At 38.4% G+C, this 22,370-nt stretch overlaps 1 protein-coding gene across 4 annotated transcripts; it reads right to left on the bottom strand.

The window, feature by feature from the left end:
• Window positions 1-4,065: 4,065 nt before the first annotated feature.
• Window positions 4,066-22,344, bottom strand: AADAT (aminoadipate aminotransferase). 4 transcript variants are annotated; one of them, XM_080589047.1, is made up of 14 exons: window positions 22,224-22,344; window positions 20,481-20,549; window positions 18,665-18,833; window positions 17,561-17,693; window positions 16,883-16,957; window positions 15,419-15,628; window positions 14,840-14,905; window positions 13,551-13,633; window positions 12,226-12,322; window positions 11,349-11,410; window positions 8,991-9,055; window positions 7,423-7,529; window positions 6,688-6,789; window positions 4,066-5,502 (listed from the first exon to the last, which is right to left on the bottom strand). In XM_080589047.1, exons 2-14 carry the CDS (start codon window positions 20,545-20,547, stop codon window positions 5,464-5,466), a joined length of 1,275 nt encoding a protein of 424 aa, XP_080445173.1. In that variant the 5' UTR covers window positions 20,548-20,549; window positions 22,224-22,344; the 3' UTR covers window positions 4,066-5,463. The 4 variants fall into 4 exon arrangements, with proteins under 4 accessions (XP_080445173.1, XP_080445176.1, XP_080445175.1 ...); XM_080589050.1 differs by lacking the exon at window positions 22,224-22,344 and adding an exon at window positions 22,003-22,072; XM_080589049.1 differs by lacking the exon at window positions 22,224-22,344 and adding an exon at window positions 21,878-21,970.
• Between the last annotated feature and the right edge of the window lie 26 nt (window positions 22,345-22,370).

Raw genomic sequence — 22,370 nt, 5'->3', positions numbered from 1 at the left:
GGAAAAATGACATTGGTTTAAATGTTTCTGAGCTGAGCACAGTTTATGAAAATAGCTGTTGCTACTTTGCTCCATCTTGTTTGCACTTCCATGGACTTTGGTATTGTTGGGAGTTGGATCTCAGGAAGATGTTGCTGAGTTTGTAAGAAAGTTACAGAAGCTTTGTTAGCTCTTCCTTCCCTTCTTGGTCTGACAGGTAATGTTCCAAGCGGCAGATGCTTGGAGACCTCCCCTTTGGGAAGATGAAGTTCATGTTTGCTGTTACTTTGTCTTCTATCTAACTAATGACAGTTTCAGCAATGGAAATGAAGCATGTTATATAGCAGTGCAAACAGATCACTTAGCTACAAGCTTAAGGAAATCTCATTTCCATGTGTGAAGAAGTTGTTATAATAATACCCAAGAAAGAAATATCATTATTCCTGCTTAATAACTTGAATGCTGCCTTTCCACTTAGTGATCTTGTCCACATTTTGAGTGGTAGAACTGCAGTTTTGTGGATTAAGCTCTATCTAAATATTATCTCCTGGAGACTAACTAAAATGATTTATCCTTCTGCTTCTTTGTCGGAGCAGTAAACAACACTTTAGTTTGAAACCACTCATTGCTTTCCAGCACATTTTGTCCTTTAATGTGAACCCCAAGGCTCTACATATTCATGCTCTTTTAACAGAGGCGTTATGGACCATGTCCTTAATAGTGTAAGACTTGACAGAAAAAGCTTTGTTCCTTTAAAATTTTCTTTTACTGGCATAGTGTTCTTTCTGCAGGTCCTTCTGTTCTGACAGCTCTGTAACCCTGCTCCTGTTTAACCTCATGCAAGAAAGCAGAGTTGGCATGGATAAAAAGGAAAAGTGTTCCATTCTTATTTGTGCATGGGTACACACCTGTGTGAAAATCCCCAAATGTCTCTGAGATCTCTATTTGTAGAACTGTGCTGATAATAAAAGTTCTGCGGTCAGTTAAAAGGCCCAATTATATTTTTAATAAATCTCAACTAAAGAAAAAAGAGAACTCTTCAGGCCTGCTACAAAAAGGTACCTTTAATTGCAAAGATGACTGTATGTATGGGCTTAACAGTGTGACTGGAATAGAGTTATAGCCAGGAGAAGAAAACACACAGTGCTGAGAACCACAGCTATCTGCATATTGTAGAGTATTTCTTGGCCACTATTCTGGAGCAGCATTTAGCCAGACGGAAAAATAACAGACATGTATCAGTATGTCAGCTTCCACTAACAGAAATGTTGGTGAGTTAGTTGTATTACCACCAAATCCACTGTTTTTTATCTGCTTTCATTATCCAAGGAAACAAACAAAATACTTTAATAATTTCCAAAAACTTCCATTAGGCTGTCATTAATACACAGCTCTAACAGGAGATCTCCTGTGTAAGAACAGCAAAAATCTGGTATCATGAAAAGAGCAATGGAAGATGTGGTTCTTTGCACAGAGTTTTTGATAGCTAAAATATATACCTCTGTAATGAAGTGAGTCACTGTAAGCTCCCTTTAGGATCAATAGAAGGAAAAAGGAACCTTAGAAATTCATCTGACCAGTTTTAAACCTCAGCTATAAAAATGATGAATCTCATTGACTGATGTGAATTATTCAGATGCAGATATGTACATTGTTGCCTTCATAAACTGACATTAGTACAGATGGATTCCCAGAGCAACATCTAGTAAATAAGCCAGTTTAAAAAGTTTGTAAATATTAATAACATAATTTCCCCTCATAATTACTCTTAATGTATTGTTTTTTGTTTTGTTTTGTTTTTTCCATTTCTTGCCCTTTGCTTCAGAAAAACTTGAAATGAAAACACTACAGGACCAGTTCTTAAAATGGCACAAATCAGGGAGATGTTTTCAGGAGACATGTATGAGAGGACCCACGAATGTCAAGCATTGTGCTTCAGCGACTCTGCTGATGCTCTGTCAAATGCTGATGCACCTTCTGGTGGTTATTCCAGAACTACGGAGCACACAGATGCTCCATCAAGTCCTTAGTGGCTACAGGAGTGGTGATATGCACTGAAAAGATCACATTTCGTATCTGCTAACGTACCTGGACACTAGAAAGGTTTTAGAGCTGGCGTCTCAAGCTGGATGTGGATGCGAATTGCAGCATTCAATATCCAGGAACGAAAATCCTGGGCCAGGCCAATGGTATTCTACATCTGTTAGTGCCTGATTTTTTGGAGGAAAGTGCAGGAAAATCCTCTCTTAAACCTTTTATGTTCAAAGTTCATTATTAGCCAAATACAGTGAAAGATAAAGTTCAAAGTTCTATTTAAGTCAAGAAACTGAAATACCTTGTTATTTTTTCCAGGTCACATCATAGCACATTCATTTGCTATATCAATCCAGATATTATTTAATTTGAAAGTAAAACAAAATATAATTTTGAATGTATTTTCCAAATTCTGTATAACTAGCAGGTAATCTTTTAGCACCAGTCAGATTTGTTAACACATCTCTGGGATACTCATTCTCAAAAAGAATCAGCAAGATCCTTATCCTTATATAGTGATATATGAGCTTTGCAGGGTGACACAAAAGCCTCCACAGCTGCTATTATGAGAAAACTGAGGTACTGGCATTCCTAATAGCAATGTTAGAAGAATGAAAATGTATGTTTCTTTGTATTTGCAGAGTGCTTTTCACTCAGAATGGTTACAGTTCAAGCGCTGCAATCATCCTCTTCCCACCTAAGACATAGCCTACAGTGGGCTGCTTGAAAACTGCTATTAAATAATAAAGCAAACAGGGCAGATTAGGACATGAACCACCACAGCTCGGTGGAGATCTTTTAAATATTTACTCCAGCGTATCAGAATATGGACTGCACAGGCAGAATTGAAAGTACTGCAGATCTACAGGCCACAAGGTTTTAAAATACAAGGTTCTACACAGAGCAAACCATTATTGAAGAATAAAGTTTAAAATGAAATTTATGTTCAGAATTTATGGGACAATCCCCCAAAACTAAGCCAAATGTTTTCCACAACATGTCCTGTAAATTCCTGCATACCACCGCTGATACTCATGGATGCATTCGGTTGGATGAAGTAATTCTCTGTATGCTTACAGTTTAGCATAAGAATTGTCATAACTGTAAATGGACATAAATTCTCTCTTCTAATGAATTCCCCGTAAGTTTTCCCGCAGTCCCCCAATTATTCACAAATCAGATTCATGCTGGGAGGCTCTCATTTTGAAGTAGAGGCGTGTATTTTCCTTCTGATCAATGACCTGTGTGGACGTAAAATTTGCACATGTAATTTACGCAGAAATTTGGGAATTATGTTGGAGTTATCAAAGTTAATATTTCCGTCCTTGCTGGGAAAAATTGCACCCCCTTGCTACACCTGTACAACTCCCAAAGCAGAAGTGTGACATGCCACACAGTGAGTCTGTATGTGTGCAACAACACATGCACAAGTGGTATGTATAGAACGTGCTGAAATTCACAGTCCTTGTACAATCACTGGGGTCATGTATAGTGGCTAGTTGTCCAGAATTTCTAGGCATTTTTTGTCTACCAAAGGTCTGAAAATGCAATGGAACAGAAGTGTAGGTACGACAGCAAGTGCAAACAATTTTCCACTCAGAAAAGTGTCTGGAGCTCCAGCCTGCTCGGAGCTGAGCACCTCAGGCTGCTCTCTGTGGCGTTGCTGCAAACCCTTCCACAGCCATTGCTGCCCCTACCTCGGTAGCACCAGAGATGTGCTTACAAAATGGAGCCCTCTCCTTCCCCCTGTGCCCTCTCTTCCCCAACAGTAGATTGTGCTACTTGCATCAGATCTCTAAATCCAGCTATTAATAAAAGTGGCTATTTGCTTTTGGAGGGCTGAAATATAAAGGGAAAAAGAGCACTAACAAAACCTTCATTACCTGATCATTTCCATGTGAATCTGCTGCCTGGCATTTTCTTTTTGTATCTAAATGCCTTCCTCCAGGAGCATTTAATCACAGTGAATCCTGTGTCCCGGGAGACCAGAAACTGTAGTATGAAGTTCAGTTAAACAGCATGTGCATATAAGATTTCACTACCATTGTTCACTTTGCATTGTTCAGGATATTAATTTAATTTTAGATGGTTCACCACAGTCAGGGAAAGAAAACCAAGCTCTCTGCAAATTAAATTAGCTGATAGTAAAAACATCTGATGTGCAGCAAATGGGATTGCATTTTCCTTACATTCAACTAGATAATCATTTAGAGCTCTGAATGTTGAAGAGTATTATTGAACACATCACCAATGTAAGGCTTGCTTAATAATGATATTTTGATTACATTTTTCTTATTCGGGTCTGGCTTAACAATGGCAATAGTATTTGCCTGAGAGCTCTAATCAGTCTTAAATGACATTCTCATTTATTCCTCTGTAAAATACAACAACTATATTATTTTAATTAAATAGACACGTCAGCTCATTCTATTGTATAAAATGATTTTCTAAATTGAACGTGAGATAAAAATTGTTTTATTGATGATAGAAATGTCTGAGCTTTCAAAATCGCTACATGTGGTTAGGAAACTGAGTTGAAAGCTGAAAACTCGCTGTTAAGCAGCACTGTAGAGAGGACGCTGTTAGTTTGGACCTCCATCAGCGCCACCAAAAAGTGTAAAAATGGAGAGATTCATCTTGAAAGATTTGCAACTTTGAAGATGGTGTTGGTGCCCTGGGAGCAGCTTTGGGACTGCAGACTCCCCCCGGTGCTGTGCCACCCCAAGGGACTCTGTGCTGGGGCTGGCTTCAGCCACAGCACCAGCTTGCAGCGAGGATCGGAGGGAAACCTAGAGATGTGGCTTGGGCTGCAGAGTCATTAAGTAAAGTTGTTTTACTTATACCCTGATTTTGTCAGTTTCAAATTTAAAACATCCTTACATCATTTTTATCTGACCAAACTTTAGTAAAAGTAAATATTGATCTTCAAATCTTCAAAACTAGATACTGTACAGTGAGCCAAGACGGAAAGTGGCACACAAAAACAACTCCAACTTAAGGTGTTGCAGGAATGTATCAGCTAGGATTAAGAAATAATGCTTAAGACCACCTCAGGTGTAACTTCCTAAGTAACTGATTTCCCTGCTTCCCAACCCAAACAGAAAACAAAAGCGAAGAAACAAACAAACAAAAAAAAAAACCAACAAATAAAATCTAACAATACTATGGATTTGACAGGAAACAACAACAGAATATTTTGTTCTTAACTATATAAAATGTTTTTGAATTGGAATAAATCTAGTAATGTAATGTCCTGTCATAAAAAAAGGCAAATTGTTTCAGCTAAAAAATAGAAATAAAAATGAAAGAATGAAAAGCAATCCAAAGGAATCTAAGGAAACAACCACAGTGTTGTACTTGTTTTTAAAGTATTCTGATGAAATACAAGTGTTAACAAATATTTTCTGGAGATATTTTTGATTGCTGTATGAGCTCTGTTCAGCTTTTCCATCAAGCTTCTTTTATAAGGTCAGCCAGTCTCTTGAAAGCCTGCAATGATACAAAGATAGTTCTCATTCATACTCCAGCATTACTTAAATAAACAGTAAATCTGTAAAGCTACTAAAACTACCCTAACAATATATGAACTCACAGTTTTATACTGCCAAATTCGGCTGATATTCTCTGTTTTACTTTTTTAACAACGTATATGGGCCTTGAATCATATTGTGACTAGATAAAGCTTCCACTAATCTGATAGAAAACAAAAGGTAGGGCTTTCTGAAAAAAAAAGACTATGCATAGTGATGTTCAATGATTATTCAGAGTTCAACTGCAGCTAACGAGTTGTACTTTTAATACAACTAGTGATCCTTAGAAGTGTATCTCTTTTAAGCCAGTAGAAGAGCCTAGAGGCTCCAAAGTTAAGAGAAAAAGAACAGTTCAGTAGGGAAACATGTAATACAATGTCAGCAAGATACAATTTGACTGTCAGTAGTATGGTTATGAATTACTTTCATGAAGAAGGAATAAATACAGAAGAAGAAAGAGAAGGACAATAGAAACACCCATCTGTTACAAATATTTGTAACTGAATGAAAATGAAACTCCGAATACTGAACTTGCAAGCACCTGAATCAAAGGAGTATTAAATCTGCACAAATAAATATATCCTAGTCTTTCTCTCCACTGATTTTACAGATACAGCCAAATAACATCCAAAACATTTGTAAAATACATAGATTCCTGAGAAATGAAATGCAACATGTATGTGAATTGTAGGAAAGAAAAACAATATTCTTTCTTATGAAGGACTGACAACATATACAAAAAAGGTAATTCAGTCTCAAGAATGGACAACCTGGAAAATAAAGACACATGATGCTTCCTAGTGCTAAGACAAACAGCAAAACTTACTCTGACTTCATTAAAAACTTTCTGAATAATATCTGGGTTGATTAAGTGTGAGAATCTGCATGTATGAGATACACAGAAAAAAATCAAGTGGTCCTAAAAATTTGGTACCTTTCAGGTAATTTCCATACGAGTATCTTGCATAAGAAACAGCTAATACTGCTTTAGAAGTACTGGCTTACTGTGTAAGTACTAAAACAACTACATTAGGCAAATAAGAATATGCATAAGAAGTAAGTATTTAAAAATAAGGGAACATCGTTAATGTGAGAAACTGTTCTTGAAAAGAAAATAAATAAAAAAAAAATTCCTCTCACTTACCAGATCCATCTGGGCTGGAGAAGATAGAGAGAAGGAAGCTCTGACATAAGAACTAGGCTCTGAACTATTGATATTGAATGCTCTTCCAGGAACAAGTAACACCTAAGAAAAAGTGATTAGACACCTAGGTATAACCACTTGTATGGTTTTAAAACAGTATATTATATTAAATTTTAGAAGGCTCACTGTTGAAACACTGATATCAGAATGTGGCTAAATATTTTCTGCCTCTTCAAAACAGGAAGCTAAAAATATGGAAACTGGCATCAGACTTTAATAAAAAAAAAAAAAACAGAGAGCTCTTAGGCTGGTTGGTAACAAGGTCTGGCTTGTTATCACAATGTTTAGATGTACCAGTGCGGTGGGATGTAGTTTACTCAGTGCACGGTGTTGCCTCTTATAGATTGTAGAAACAAAATCACACTTAATTTCTCTTATTAAGAAGATATATTTCTGTATCAATGATGGCTGCCCACTATATTAGTATAATATATATATATCATATATATTATATATGATTTAAATTTAAGCTGATTAAATATCAACATTTGAATATAGACAAGAAAATATTTTATTGAGTCACGACATTATGTGACAGTTGTGACTCAGAGACTTGATGATTGTGCACTCAAGTTCCTTCACTTTTATGTGTGTGCATACGTGGGGATAGATATGGTAAATTTATTTTATCCTTTCCTCATTTAACATCATAAACCATTAAGCCATAAATCATACTTCTTTCTGCAAGGCTTTTTCCATGATCAGCTGCTCTGTATCAGAAACTCCCTTAATTTTGATCCATAAGAACATGCCAGCAGCAGGAGGATACCATTCTGCCAAGCCTAGAGAAAGAAAAAAACTGAATCAAGAAAGAAACTTCTGCTCCACCTGTAATAAATACATTATAGATTCGTGGATGTAGATTTGTTGCTCCAATGAACTCAAATGGAATTTGGCCACAGATCTAGAATGCGACTTGGTAAATTTATGATAATAATCAAATCTGTGTGGGCTTACTACACTCATGCTGGTATTTTCAGTACTTTTTGTGAAAGAGATTACTTTGAATTATGGAAAACCCAAATATTAAGAAATTAAATTTCTTGACTACATTGAGATCAAGTAAACACCCTCTCCAAGCAGTCTAAAATATTTTTTCTGGTGCAGTTTCTTCTAGTACTACATTGACTATCAATGTAATTTAAGTGTAGCAAAGCAGAAAACTGTTTTCCTTTAAATTGGTTATAGATTTTTGCCCAAAGAAAATGGGAGCCTAGGAGTTATGAGGAGGATGAGAGGGCTTAGAGAGGATTTATGTCTTAAATTGTATATGTAGACTTACTGTGTACCTTTGTTTACCTAGAAGTAATTCTTTACTTGTTTTAGGATGTGTTTTTTGTTTTGACTTATCATCTTCATCTCTTCCTTGATGTATTTAACCATTACATATCTACAAAATAAAGGTCTGTTTTCTGTAATAATATGGCTCCTGTTTCTAAAAAAATTTGAAGACCCTATAATCTTTTACATATGAGTATATTTTCACAACACACCCTAAGGTAACGCAGTGCTATTATACTGCTTTGATATTTGGGAAATTGGGACAAAGGGGGTCCAAAGTCAATAACCCATGATCATACAGAGCCACGCAGAAAAAGAGGAAATACTTATCTAAAATTCATGAATTAGCAAGAGTAAGTACATTAATGACCATATGGTACTCAAGTATCTAAGTCCCACGGAAGTGTCTCAGCTAAGTGGGCAGTTCTTAAATAATTATTGCTGATTCTACTTCAGACTGACTAAAAGCAGTGAGTCTGTAATGGTAATTGCACTGGTGTTGATCAGCTTCTTTCTGTGCTCTGATCAACCACAGAAGTGGACATCTGAAATTCATTTCTGGAAGAATGACCATCACTAGTACTGTATCAGTTGTTTGTATCTTCTTTTAAACTTAGGCCACTAAATCTGGGTATTTTGAATGGAGATTTTAAAGACAGAAATTTTAAACACAACAAGTATAAAAATATAGTGGAGTGAAATACATGCTTTTTGTAAAACTGCTTTATACAGTAATGCAGTGAGCTTTTTTCTCGTCTTCATCTCGTCCCCCACCAGAAAAGCATGAAAACAGCAGCTTTAGATAATTTGTCCTAAGCTTAATATTTAATGTCATTGATTTGCTTATAGTGCTTACCTATCACTTCAGTCAAGAGATGACCTTTACTGATTTTTCTTGAACACGAAGATGATAAATAGCTAGAGAAAAAGTCTAAGTAATTAGCTGTGTTGCACTCACTGACCTTTTAACCACTTGTCAGCAGCAATGAGCATTGCATCCCGCTGGGTCTTGTAGAACTCCACAACTCTGAAAGTAAATTATCAATTCCAAGTCATGATCCCACAGTGCTTCAGAGTCTGTTTCCAAAAGCAGAAACAAGGCTTTTCTACTTTAACAAATAAAATGCACGCTTGGTGGAAATATGAGTATATCCTAGATCAGCACAATACAATAATAATGTGTATATGAAACTTTGTATATGTATCAGAAAGGTCTTGAATGCTTCAGTGTCTCTCCAACAAAGCACAGATCAATCGGATAGAGGAAGTGCCTTTGTAGTTGCTTCTTAATATTTACAGGTCAGGGAAAATTCAGTACTAAACAATACATGATATCCATTCTATTATATTAGTGGATACAAGCCGTGTTAGCAACAGTAATTGCACAAAACAAGCATATGGAAGAAAATGAAGGACGTGTACTTCTGTAAAAGCACATAGTCGATATTGGTGCATTTGGGTTGAATTTCTGTAATAGGTACACAAGGAAATGATATTTCATAAAGTAAAAAGCAAATCATATGATAAACTTGTCATGACAGGCTTCCCCTGTTCTAACCCTTTGAAGCTACCGCCTTCATACTTTAACTAAAACTTCCAAATAATTCAGTATCTTACTTGGGAAAATGACCCTAACCTAAGTTTCAACAAGGACAAGTCTTGTAGTGTTACTACTTTTGTTGGCATAAAATTAGAGAGCTGTGATTCTGCAATGGTAGACAAGAGAAATGTTTGATACAGATTTCATAAATCAGGTGTAAAGGGGTTTCCTTCCCTGGGGATAAACTGTACTTAGTAAACTTACATTTACATTTTTGATACTCTTTGAACCCAGAGCTTTGATTTCTGCATGTATTTTATTGAACCTGATAGACAAACAACATGTATCTCAAGGACTCAGCTTATACCAATTGTTACACTCTGCAAGAAATGGTAAATCTTCTGCAATTTTTACTGCATCATAAATTGTCGTAACTTTTCTGCCTTTTTGTGATGTTCTTTCACTTTCATGTTGGAATGAAATTATAAGCACGAGACAAGACTTTCAAAGAAATTTAACTGCTCCAAACCACAGTCTAGCTACTAGTCAGGAACATGATCTGACAAGTCAACTGATCCCAATGAAATCATGAGGAAATTGTACTCAGTTGTTGGGCCTAATCAATAAGTCACCTGACAGTGGGGTCTAGAAGTTTATAAAGGGTTGTAGCTAGCCTACTATAGTACTGTTTTCATCATTAGGTCAAGAGGAAGAACAGGTTTCTGGTTTGAATAAGGTTACCTCACTGTCAGGAAGAAGGTAGGGGGAAAAAAAAGATGTTTAAGATGTATCTTCTAATTGCTGAAAGTAGAGCTGAAGCATGGTCCAAGTTCCCCTACAAAATCTATCATTATGCTCTCATTTCTTTTACCTATCCCATAGAACCTAAAATGAGGCAAAGATAGGACTGGTATCTTTTTTTTTTTTATTTTTTTAGCTAGCGGTAGTTACAGTATAGTCAACAGTCAGATGCTCAGGGCACAGAAGTGGCTGTTGCAGTCAGACATAAGAAACTTTTTCATGCTTTCTGACGTTCCTATTACAAGCCTTTACAATGCATAACATACTACCCCTTGATGTAGAAACTTGGAGTTCTAAGGGTATCTAAGTATGACATTTGAAATGAAGCATGGATACTTCCAGGAAAACAAATGAAAACTAATGTTGGTCACTGTAAGAAATGCCTCACTGAGTTAGACCCTGGACCCTCTGTCACCAAACGTGGTGATAGAGGAAATGTTTAGTGAGTCTAGGCGAACCTTGATGCTTTCTGTTCTCATTTCTCCAGCATCCCCAATAATTGGATTAAGGCTGTTAGAGGATGAATCACTGTTGAGTTAGGGAGGGAAGAATTCCCTTATAGACGCCATGCTGACTCCTGTGTAAGATTGTCTCAGTGATCTTAGTCTCTGTTATAGACCCTATCTAGCAGTGATGATATCTTCATTCACTGCCCTGTAGCTCCCAGGATCCTCTTCAGTTCTTTTCAGATGGGAGTTGCATAGTTGCTATGCCAGAGGACCAACAGATTGCCAGATTGTAGTGGTAGTTTACATGTCTTGACCTGCATTTGTGCAATTTCACACAGAGTTCCTTCAGCACTTCCATATGAATACTGCCAGTCTTGATGACCTGGCTTACCCCATTGGCCTAGGACTACTCATCTATTTACCTCAAACTGATGCATCTCCTCTGGCCTGTTCACTGCAAGGAATATTTTGTGTAGGTAACAAGAAGCAGCATGACAGATGATGGGATTCAGCACGTGACATGATCCTACCTGTCTATATGCTCCAAAAAGCCCTTTTCTCCCCATTGCTGAAGAAGCTGTGATATCATAATCTAAAGAAATAAAGCACACCATCAATACCATATTTTAAACTGGACTTTTCCACAATCATCAAAAGACATGTAGCCGTATCTTATTCAGAATTCCCCATGGGCAAGCAATTGCATGCATGGTCTCTTGGAGTCCTTTATAAACAGAGGTGGCAGCAGCAACAGACAGTTTTATTCCATGTTACAGCTGTCTCCAAGGTCCCTTAAGTATTTAGATGCTGGGGCAGGAGGAAGGAAGTGAATTGGAGAGCTAAAGGAAGGCAATGTGTGTGGCTTTACAGGAGTTTCTCCCACCCCATCAGTCTCTCTGCTTTAATACTGCCTCTATGATGAATTAGAGTTAGAAGATGAAGGTCATATCTAGATGTGCTTGATGTCTCTCTCCTTTACTTATTACTAATTATAAAGGGGCTGTAGATGGCTGACTGTGTTGCGATGCTTGTGTGCTGCCAGTAGTCTTTTAGCTACTGACTGTAATGAAAAATGGAGGGGGAGTACTTCCAATGTATGCTTCACATTGAGGTTTATCAAGTGAACCTACTGTCAAGAGAAAATAATTTAAATCTTGGTTCTTGAAATCTGATGGCTAAGGGCATGTTAGCTGAAGCAGTGGTGCTTTCCATGCACTAAGATACCCTCAACATCTGGTTGTAATTTCTTTGGTGGTCTCTCTCCTTTGGCAAAAATGACAACGCACGTTTTTATAACTAAAACTGAAAAGTGCAGAGCAACTATAAAATCTATTTGTTCTTGGTTTCCTGTATCTTGAAATATGTTATCTTTTCTCAATACAATTCAGTTAGCAGTTTAGTACTTGCCTGTGTGAAAGTGCTGGTGTGCATTGTTGAAACCTGAATGTGTAGAATAACTCTGTCGATAAGAGGCTTGGGACCTGTCAGAAAACCTATTCTCAACCTAGAAGAAATAAAAAAAATTACTACAGGAAATGCAATATGCTAATCTTTAAGTTATTGTTTAACTTATAACTGGAAAACCTGTAACCATTTCACTGACACTGTAAGGATCTTTTATGCATTTATATCTTCGTACTGCTTAAGTCCCAACTTCAAGCAAATTGCGAGCTAAGTATCAGTCATGAGAAAAAAATAAATAAAAAGGGCTTTTAATGCTCATAGTTGCTCCCTAGTTCTGGGACTTCAGGATGCATCCCACATTTGTAGGCTTTTCTCTGCAACCATAAAGATTACATGAATCAAAGGCAAGGAAAGGTGGATTATTCACATAACCAAAATCATGAATTCTCAAGTTTTATGGAAAAACAGATAGGAACTGACAAACAGGCTTGCTCTTTTTGCTTGCTTTCAGCACTGCAGAATAAACAGAATCTACACTGATAAACTAGGCTGTTATTCATTTCAAGGTTTATGACCCATTTTTACTCAGATTGTCTGGAGTAGTTATTTGAAGAAAAATAGAATCAGTAAGCTCAGACATGTCCTTGACAAAGATAAAATTGCATCATGCCTTTTTGTAGTTTCACTTCTCAAAGTGTAATCACACTTAGCATCGTGTTGTCTCCCCACTTCCTTGGGGATGGAGTTACAATCCACTAGCTGCCAGTGCAGAATTCACATTACTTTATGTCTATCAGAATAGTAAGCAGAAGTGAGTTAAAAATCAAACAAGTCAATCTGTGTGTAATTGAAAACAGCCAGCTTAATTTTTCAGGTGCAGACAACCTGTAAGAACTCTAAAGCTTGCAGATAAGAGATCAGTATAATGCTACGCTTGTTGAGAATGATGCCATCATTTCTCTTTTATATTGGAAGTGCAGGGAGTCTGCAGGAATGGTAAGAGAGAGGAGAAATGGTAAAAGAAGACAATTTCTTAGGAGTTGCAGGAACAGAGCTGCAGCCCAGCATCTCAGTCTTTCTGCCTACGTGGTGCTTGGAAGACTGGGCTGCCTGGGTCGAATGGCCTATCAGTATCAGGAGGGAAACTGAATTTGAAGTAAAATAACTGTCAAGAGATTACAAGAAAAGCGAGCAAACTGAAGAAAAGTACTTTCTAGAAATGAGTAAGTATTAGATGAAAAAATTGACATGTCTGATCATGTCAGAGGTAGTATTAGTCTTATGACATAATCAACACACAATGCTGAGCGGTCTGAAGCTGGCCTTACCCAGATGAGAGAATTTTAGAGAAAGAGTCAGTCCTGATAACTCGGCCATCCAAATCCATTGAGAGGAAAGTTGGAGCCCACGGCTTGGAAGAAAAAAAAAATTCAAGTTGCTAGTATGAATTATGGAAGAATTACTTTCTTTGCTATGAAGACAATTATTTCTTAAAAAAATATTTTGCTAGTAAATATTTCAGATGGATATTCAAAGAACAAAATGCAGTAACATGCTGACAAATGTTTATTTAGACCAGCTGTCTGAGATGTGATAATGTTCTAGGAAAGTCATCAAGAATCTACGTTGTTACTTTTTGATGCTTAGCCCACTGCTCTGCATACAAGTGCTCAATTCAAGTTTTGGTATGATGCCATAAGTAGGGAGACAAATAATGAATTCTCTGACAAGGTTTTTAGGGAGTGTACAGAAAGATGTTGTAATTTTTAAGGTGGGACACAGCAGCTTTTAGCTTTACCTTAAAAAAAAATATTAAGCATATGTCCAAATTTTGATCGTACCGAGTTCAACACACTTCTACCTTATGAGATATTCTACTACTTTTACACATTTTCCACTCACACTGTGTAGCAAAGCTAAACAATGCTATTCAATGACTTTGTAAGTGAAGCAATTTTATTGCCTCCTCCCACAAAAACACATTTCAAAACAAAGTATTACACTTTAGCTTCTACAAAAGTTTAACTGCTTTGATAAGACCAGCTTTTCATTCCTAAAGTTAGATGCTTGAGCAGATTGTGCTGCTGCAGATCCACGTATGAAGACAGTTAACTGCTATCATTACCCATGTGGGGAAAATTCAAAGGGAAGGAGGGAAGCTGCCTGTCCAGTACTACTTCCTGTGCTATTTGGGAGAACTCTCTTGGAGTCTCTAAAAGGCAAAGGGGTAGAAATGAGATGCAGTAGATTGGAAGTAGGTGGTCTTCCACTGAATGGAGAAGTGACTGGGCTGAAAGGCACATTAAGAGGCTGCTATTTTTAAGAGGCTGCTTCAGTGGCATATTTGTTTTGCTCTGCAGGCAAAGTCTTTGCCACTTTCTTAATAGTGAAGGAAATTCTGTCCTTTGTAAAGCTTGAGGAATTTAAACTGCCGTGATTAACTGGCTGATGCAATAAAATACCACAAAGGGGACAAAAACTGAAAGTAGCAATAGACTGCTAGGCCTGCAACTAATTTGGAAGGACATGAAAAAGAGCATGCAGGAAGATTCATGGTTCAAACCTTAGTTCTGTTTGGGACAAGAAAATGTGCTACTTAGTATAGAAGACAGATTACCTTTTCAAACTGAAGAAAGTAGTAAGGATCATCTTCTATTATAAGGAAATCATATTTTCTTGCAAGCTGAAGAAAGAAATGAATACAAAGAAAAGATTCATTAAAATGTAAAGACGGTAAATTCAGTTATTTCTATACTCTGGGCCTATTACCAGGACCATACCATGATCCCACTCATTCACTATGCACAAGACCCTATCAACAGAAGGTTTTACATGCCCAATTTGGAGCAATTTCAACAGTAGGCATAGTGCCTGCAGTGGAAGGACAGGTATGTAACTGAAGGTCTGTTCCATGTAGTGTTTAAACTGTACAGTACACTTGGAGTAAACCCACTCTGAAGCCCATGGCAAGAGTAGCAGCCAGCAATGGGCTACTACTGAAAAAAAATATTACCTAATGCATAGTCTACTTCTGCAGAGTTGTAATGAAAGAGATTTTACTTTGAAACAAGTTATGGGAAGAATATCTACTAGACCAATAATGAGCCCAATGCCACATGTGGGGTATCCTTAACTGAAACAAGACTGACATTTATCCATTTCTACCACCAAGTTTCATAAAGCCCCAGCTATGTACCTGGTAAATCTCCTTCTTGCGCTCTGCGGTCAGAGAGTTGCCAGTTGGGTTGCAGCCATTTGGAATAGTGTATAGGAATTTGGGGAGACTGTGACTACGATTTTTTGTATCTTCTGGACTCCAAGTAGATAGAATTCCTTTCAGAGCTTTTGGAATAATGCCATGTTGGTCACTAGGAACATTAATAATGTTACAACCCAAAGGTCTCAGCTGTTGATAGGAGGAACAAAACTGTTATAATACCGTAATTCTTAAGTCTTTCTTTTGTCATTGTATCACTAGAAATTTTACAATACCAGTCTTTATGACTTTATATCTATCTTCAAACTCTGCTTCCTTGTGATTCCACGGGAAGCTTGCCTCAGCTTGCTGTGCAGCTTGTCAAACTTAGCATGTAACTCTTAATTTGCCCTGTTAAGCCACCTGAGGAAAAGTGGGTAACTAATGTCTAATTGGTGCTCTTCTATAGGAGATGTCATGATTTTGCAAGCAGAAAGGACAACTCACAGGAGTTGTGATCTCACTGATTTCAGGAGTTGTGCTCTCATGTTCTCAACACAGAATAAGTATTGAAACTTCATTTCCTGCTGACAATTTGCATTCTACCTAAGTGGAAGTGCCAGAACTATATGCTACTCCTCACTGACAAAGGGCAAAGAATCTGTTCTCAGTAGATATATTCAGCAATACAAAGGAGAATGAAATGATGCTACTGTAATGACATGTTGACAGCAGTATGAAAAGATACAGGAAAAATACGAACAAAAAAGTACACTGTCTCCCCTCCGTGGAATTTGAATTTGTACCATGTAGCTCAGCATTTCAATGTAAAAATGCAAGTTGCTGCCAAAGTATCTTTGATTAGCCAAACATATACTCAAATTTAGCATAGCCAACAATATCAAAATTCCTTTTGATGCAAAGGGAAACTAGACTGGAGTGGTATATCATCTATCCCGACTCTTCTTACAGTTCTTACGCATTTTTAGTTGACGTTTAATTATGTACTGATTATTTTTTCAGAGGTAAACTGTTATTTTTGTACAGTTATTATTAATTCACATTTTAAAACTCATGGATGTTCCATGCCTATTCCAACTTATGGGACTTATAGGTACAGTTTAAGTGTAATCAGACTATAAAATACTTCAGTTATAAACATGCTGACATGATGAAATTACCTACTTATAAATTTGTTTCCAACTGAGTAGGCTATGATAGCTTTCTTCCCAATCTCAAACATGACCTTCGTCCTAGGATTTAGAAAAGGACACTGTGTCCTGGCAAGAGCTTTTATGAATTAATGTTTATGAACTTAATCAGACTTATGAACTTAACCAGACTGACAGTAAAAACTCGATTCTTAGATGTGTTTTTGCAGTAAATACAGGTCATATAAGCCTGCAGATGTACTATATTGCTGTTCAAATGTAACATTCATAGCTTTGTTGCTTAAATACTTACAGCTGCTAGTGTCCCAGCGTATGTAGGTGCATCCAAAAGGATGTTGTCTCCAGGATTAATGAGCATTTCAAATACCTGTGAAAGAAAACAGTGTATTTTGGAAAGATTTTACATGTACTTCATAGTTCTGACTTTAGTGGGATTATAAATCTTGATTACGTATTAGTGATTCTCTAACAATTTAACTAAGCTGTGTAGAAAACAGATGAAGAATCAGCTTTCGAAACCAAATGAAGCCAGGTAATCAGTTAGGGAATAACGATTTGAAATGGAAGCAGTTCTCTATACAAATGAAACAGTGCTTCAGTTACAGAAGGGATCAACTAAGCAGCAGTGGACTGAAAAGGCTAAGTATTTAAGTCTAACACAATTAGAATTGAGCTACAGCAAAGCAAATAATGCATCAATTACTGCACTGCTTGAGTAACGTGAAATGTTATACTAGATCTTCTGACAGACTTTTTGGTTTATCCGAACTCAGGTATTTTTGACATGAGACTGCCCAACCTGTTCTACATTCTATTATCTTGTGTTGATAATATGTTGAGACGTACATTTAACAAACTACTCTGCATATTGTTATATACTGACACTTAATGCTGAGTATAACTGAACTGATAGAAGAAAAAACATCTCTTTGAAAGAAGTACATTTAACATACGGAGTTTTTGGTCTTACTTTGCACAAGCCTTCCTGGCTGCCAGTTGTGACACACACTTCCATTTGTCCTTGCTCAGGACTATAGTTGGCTGTTGGGGGATTGTGTAGATTTCTCTGAAATTTCTTTAGCCAAGACAACAGTTCTGGAATCCTGAAACGTGAATAAGATAAGGTGCATCTAATATCTTATACAGGCCAAAGATGGGCTGCTTCTCTAAATCAGTGTCAAATCTAGCACACAGTTCAGAGTCTGATTTAACTGTCACTTGCTTTATCAAATAATGAAAAATATTTTTTATGGAAGAGCCGAAGAGATGAACATTTATAGCCTACAAACCAAACTATCTGGGTAGAAACGATTTAGCAATGATGAAATATGGATGGAGGCTAAACAGCGTCTTTTCCTAGGAATGATTTTTCCATACTCAAATGTGGCAATGTGACAAAGCTTGCAACACTTCTGGAAACAGGCTGTGGGCAGTAAGAAATCTGGAAATGGGTTCTTCAAAAATGTCTTAGGGTTCTGCAGGATGTTCATAACTGTCTGCATAATTGAGCTGTGACTTTTCCTAATATTTAAGTGAACACATTACTCATTAATGCCCTGTGTGCCTATGTAGGTACACAAGTATTTTTGCAAGTGTGTCAAAAACCTAATTTGGTGCTAGCTGTTGGAGAGTTTTTTGAGTGCTAAACTAACTTAATATATGCACTATTTATACTAAAAATGTCAATACTATAAATACTTCAATTCCACTACCACAAGTAGTATGGGTTGACTTCTTTAATACATGGTACCAAATAAGAGCAAAACAAACACTCCAAGATGTGGAAACTGTGCACTGCAATGCAGTATCATTTAATGAATGTCTTATTGCAAAATGAGTCCTTTTAGTTATTTAGGAGTCTGGATTCTCAAACACCAGCAGCAAGGAAATGCCCTGGCTTAAGAATTTTGAATATTAAATTATTCATCTACTCAAATTTCCACTGAAATGTAAATACTGAGGAAAACTGAAAGAAGTTAAAGCTGTTTTTGTGAAGATCAATTAATACAATAAAAAAGGATTTAATGATCCTTTGATTCCAGTATCTTTAAGTGCAAGCAGCCTTCATAGATACCCTGCTGAGGCGGAGTACTGAAGAGCCCTCTTCATCAAATCTTCCCCAATCTCAACAGCATTTCCATGTCCAATGGCAACAGTAGCCTTCTTAAATGGAAAAACATTAGGGTTTGGTGCCCCTCCAGCCAAAGAGATGAGAGATGGAGGAGACCTTTGCATCAATTCAGCTAGAGTAAAAGGAAAAAACCTTGATTACAATCTGATTATTGCAAGAGCTGCTCACACACTTTAGTCAGTATCCAATAATGGACCAGAGAAGTTTGTTCTATTTTTCACTTCATTGTTTAACAAGTCATGAATTGAAAAAGATGGTAACTCGTTTTAGCCTTGCCTTTCTCTGTGGTTTAAGAAGATGGGGGGTGGGTGGGGGAGGAACAACACCAAAAAATTCTCTTTAAAGTAAAAATAGCTTTTTTGCCTTATCTGGACTGTTTTTATACTATTAGAAAACTTTTTTTTCTGACTGATACCTCTAAGCTTGAGGAATTTAAAATCTTAATGGCCTTCTGTTTAGACTGATTTTGAATGATTGTTTTTATATTGTGCCTCATTTTAGTTAACATGGCAGTACACTGCTACCAGTGTACTACATCTATGATGACAGTGTTTCCATAAGGGAGTGGGAACTGTTCTGGCAGCACAGCTTTAGTGGCAGAGCCACTGTGTAAATAAGACAGTATACAGAAAATGTTGACAATTCTTGCTTTAAAGTCAGTTTCACAATCATTCAGATCCAATCTGTGCTCTGCTTGCAGCACAGACTGGACTGTACTTGGCAATTGCACTTGACTGCATTCAATCTAAGAGCTCAGAGTATGGCACTCATGCTGGCTTGATGCTTTTACATCAGATATGAGAGGACAGAGGATACCAAATCTGGTGTTGAGCCTCCTGATATCAGGTTTATTCTCTACTACTTATTAGCAAACTTGAGCATGGGGAGTTAATTCTTATCAGTTCAGCAGTATTGTTCATGTCTCTGACTTTTGGTTTTGTAAGATTTACTTTATCAAAACTGCAGTGTTGAAGTCTTTTTGTACAAGCCATGCTACTTAATATTTGTTATCATGTCTATCAATGTATCACTTAAAAGGTGAATAGAGAGTAACTAGAGTGAATTAGTTGACTTAGCTGTACCTGCATTAAATAATTTAAGCAGAGCAGTAAATGCCAACCCCTTGCCAGGAGAGGAAATTGACCCCTGAAGGCTTAACTACTGAAGTATGTCTCATGCTCTGATTCTGTCAGGTCCCCGTAGGTTTCAACTGAGTAAGCAAGTAGGCAGTTAACCTTTTCTATTTGTCACCCAGAAGACTATGTAACATGGTAGCCTAAAGATAGCAGTGTAATATAGAAAAGGAAAGTGTAGTAACAATGAGCTGGGGTTGGGGAATCTATTAGTAGGATACAGGAAAGTGAGGTGGAAAGAGACATGCTGGGACTGAATTTCAAGACATTAGCAGTTTTGTTCCTGGGCAATGAGTGTAAATTGAGTAACAAGCTGTGCCAAAAGCTCTGCTTCAGAAGCAGTAGCAGAGACTTTCAGGCACATGTTTAAGTGACAGAACAATGCTATTTCTTCTGTCCGGATGGGTTTCTGAAATGGTTTGAGGCAATTTACTTTTTTTTATGCCTGCCTGATGTCTCCAGTTTAAAAAAAAAAGTCAGAGCAGTTAACTGGCCTTGCAAATACCTGTCAGCTTACAGCACAATATTCTCTTAAGCCATTTCAAGTTGTTAGCCATGATACCTCAGCAAAGTCCAGAACACAATGATCTTCTTCCAGAGTCCCTACAAAGAAGGTGCATACTCACTCAGAAGTCTTATTGGAGATTCCTTTCTTGCTGCGCTCACAGTCGTGATGAACCGAGAATAATTCATATCTGTGGGGAAAGAGCAGTTAGTTGGACATAAAGCTGGAAAAGTGCTTCTGGTATGGAAATCTGCCACAAGTAAAGCCTCCAATTTGTCATCTGCATAGATATGGCCTTTTGTAAATCGAATGTCAATTCATCCATGTTAAAATCAGTGTCGGATTTCTTCCGTTTGGAATTAGGTGTTTTTTCACTTTATGCACAGTGGTTACGTCACAGCCTCCCAGTGATGCTGGCACAGGGAGATTAGGCCAAATGCTGCTGTTCAGATAACAGCACTACGGCATTGATCCGGGAATTTGGTGCTTGGCTACTGAACAAATGTTGTGGTTTAACCCGGCTGGCAGCTAAACACCACACAGCCGTTCGCTCACCCTCCCCCCTCCCTCTCTGGGATGGGGGAGAGAAACGGGAAAGTGAAGCCGGTGAGTTGAGATAAAGACAGTTTATTAAGACAGGAATATAATAATAACAATAATAATAATAATAGTGATAATGGTATTATTAACAATAATAATGTGTAAGAAAACAAGTGATGCACAATGCAATTGCTCACCACCCGCTGACCGATGCCCAGCCTATTCCCGAGCAGCCGGCCCCCCACCCCGGCCAGCCACCCCTATATATTGTTTAGCATGACGTCAGATGGTATGGAATACCCCTTTGGCCAGTTTGGGTCAGCTGTCCTGGGTCTGTCCCCTCCCAGCTCCTGCTGCACCCCCAGCCTGCTCGCTGGCAGGACAGAGCGAGAAGCCAAAAAGTCCTTGGCCTGGTGTAAGCACTGCACTGCAACAATTAAAACATCAGCATGTTATCAGCGCTCTTCTCATCCTAATCCAAAACATAGCACCCTACCAGCTACTATGAGCTACTTAACTCTGTCCTAACTGGAACCAGGACAACAAAAAAAAAGTCTTTCCCCTCCTTTTACTTTCCAGGTATTTTAAAGACCAGCTTACAAATGTACAGGTGTTGATAAGACCTTTGACACCCATCAGCTTTTTAAAAATGAGAATCCAGCTGAATAAAGCTGGATTAAGTATTGCATTTAATGTGCTTTAATGATTGCAAGCTAGCATTGAGTCACAACACTTCTCAAGTTAGAGGTGTCTGTTTTTAGGAAGGGTCGTTCAGGATGTCTTTCGAACTGCTACAGCCCTGTGTTTTCCTCCCTCTTCCTGGTGCCCAGGTTCAGATGATAGCAAAAAGCATTCCTGCAGGAGGCTTCTCGGCCTGCTCTCGCAAGAAAGCTATCTGCTTCCTAGAAAAGCATAGCAAGCGAGCGAAGGGCGAAAAGATCTCGTGATTTCGAACAGTATTTCAAAGCGTGCTTTTACCGAGCTCGCAGAAAAGTCACTCTGTAGCAACACGAACAACATGTTTGTAATTAGAACCGACCCGTCAGGCAAGAATGATTAAAAAAAGAAGTCACGCTTTCTGAAAACGCCGTTTCCAACCTCACCCCCCAGCAGCAGCAGCACGCCCTACGTGCCGGCATGCCTTAGCTTCGGGCACGGCTCCGGCCCTCCCCGCTCCCGCTTCCCCGCTTCCCGGCTCGGGGGCGGCACCGTCCTCCCCCGAGAGGGCAGGGCCGCGGGTACGGAGCCCGGGAAGGGACGGACGGACGGAGGGAGGCCGCTGCCCGCTCCCCTCGCTCCGGTGGCCGTTGGGGCAGGCACCTACCGGCGGGACGGGGCCCGGGACGTGGCCGGCAGCGGGCGGGTGTCGGCGGCGGCTGCCCGCGGTGCTGGGCATGTGCGGGCCCGCCCGGGGGCGGGCCGGGGGTGGAGGGGGGCCGGCGGCGTCCTGCCCGGGGGCTTCGGGACGTGG

Source organism: Anser brachyrhynchus, assembly GCF_964034855.1.
Source record: "Anser brachyrhynchus genome assembly, chromosome: 4".
Classification (NCBI taxonomy): domain Eukaryota; kingdom Metazoa; phylum Chordata; class Aves; order Anseriformes; family Anatidae; genus Anser; species Anser brachyrhynchus.
The sequence above is the reverse complement of the archived record's forward strand: the minus strand, read 5'-3'. Positions and strand labels throughout refer to the sequence as shown.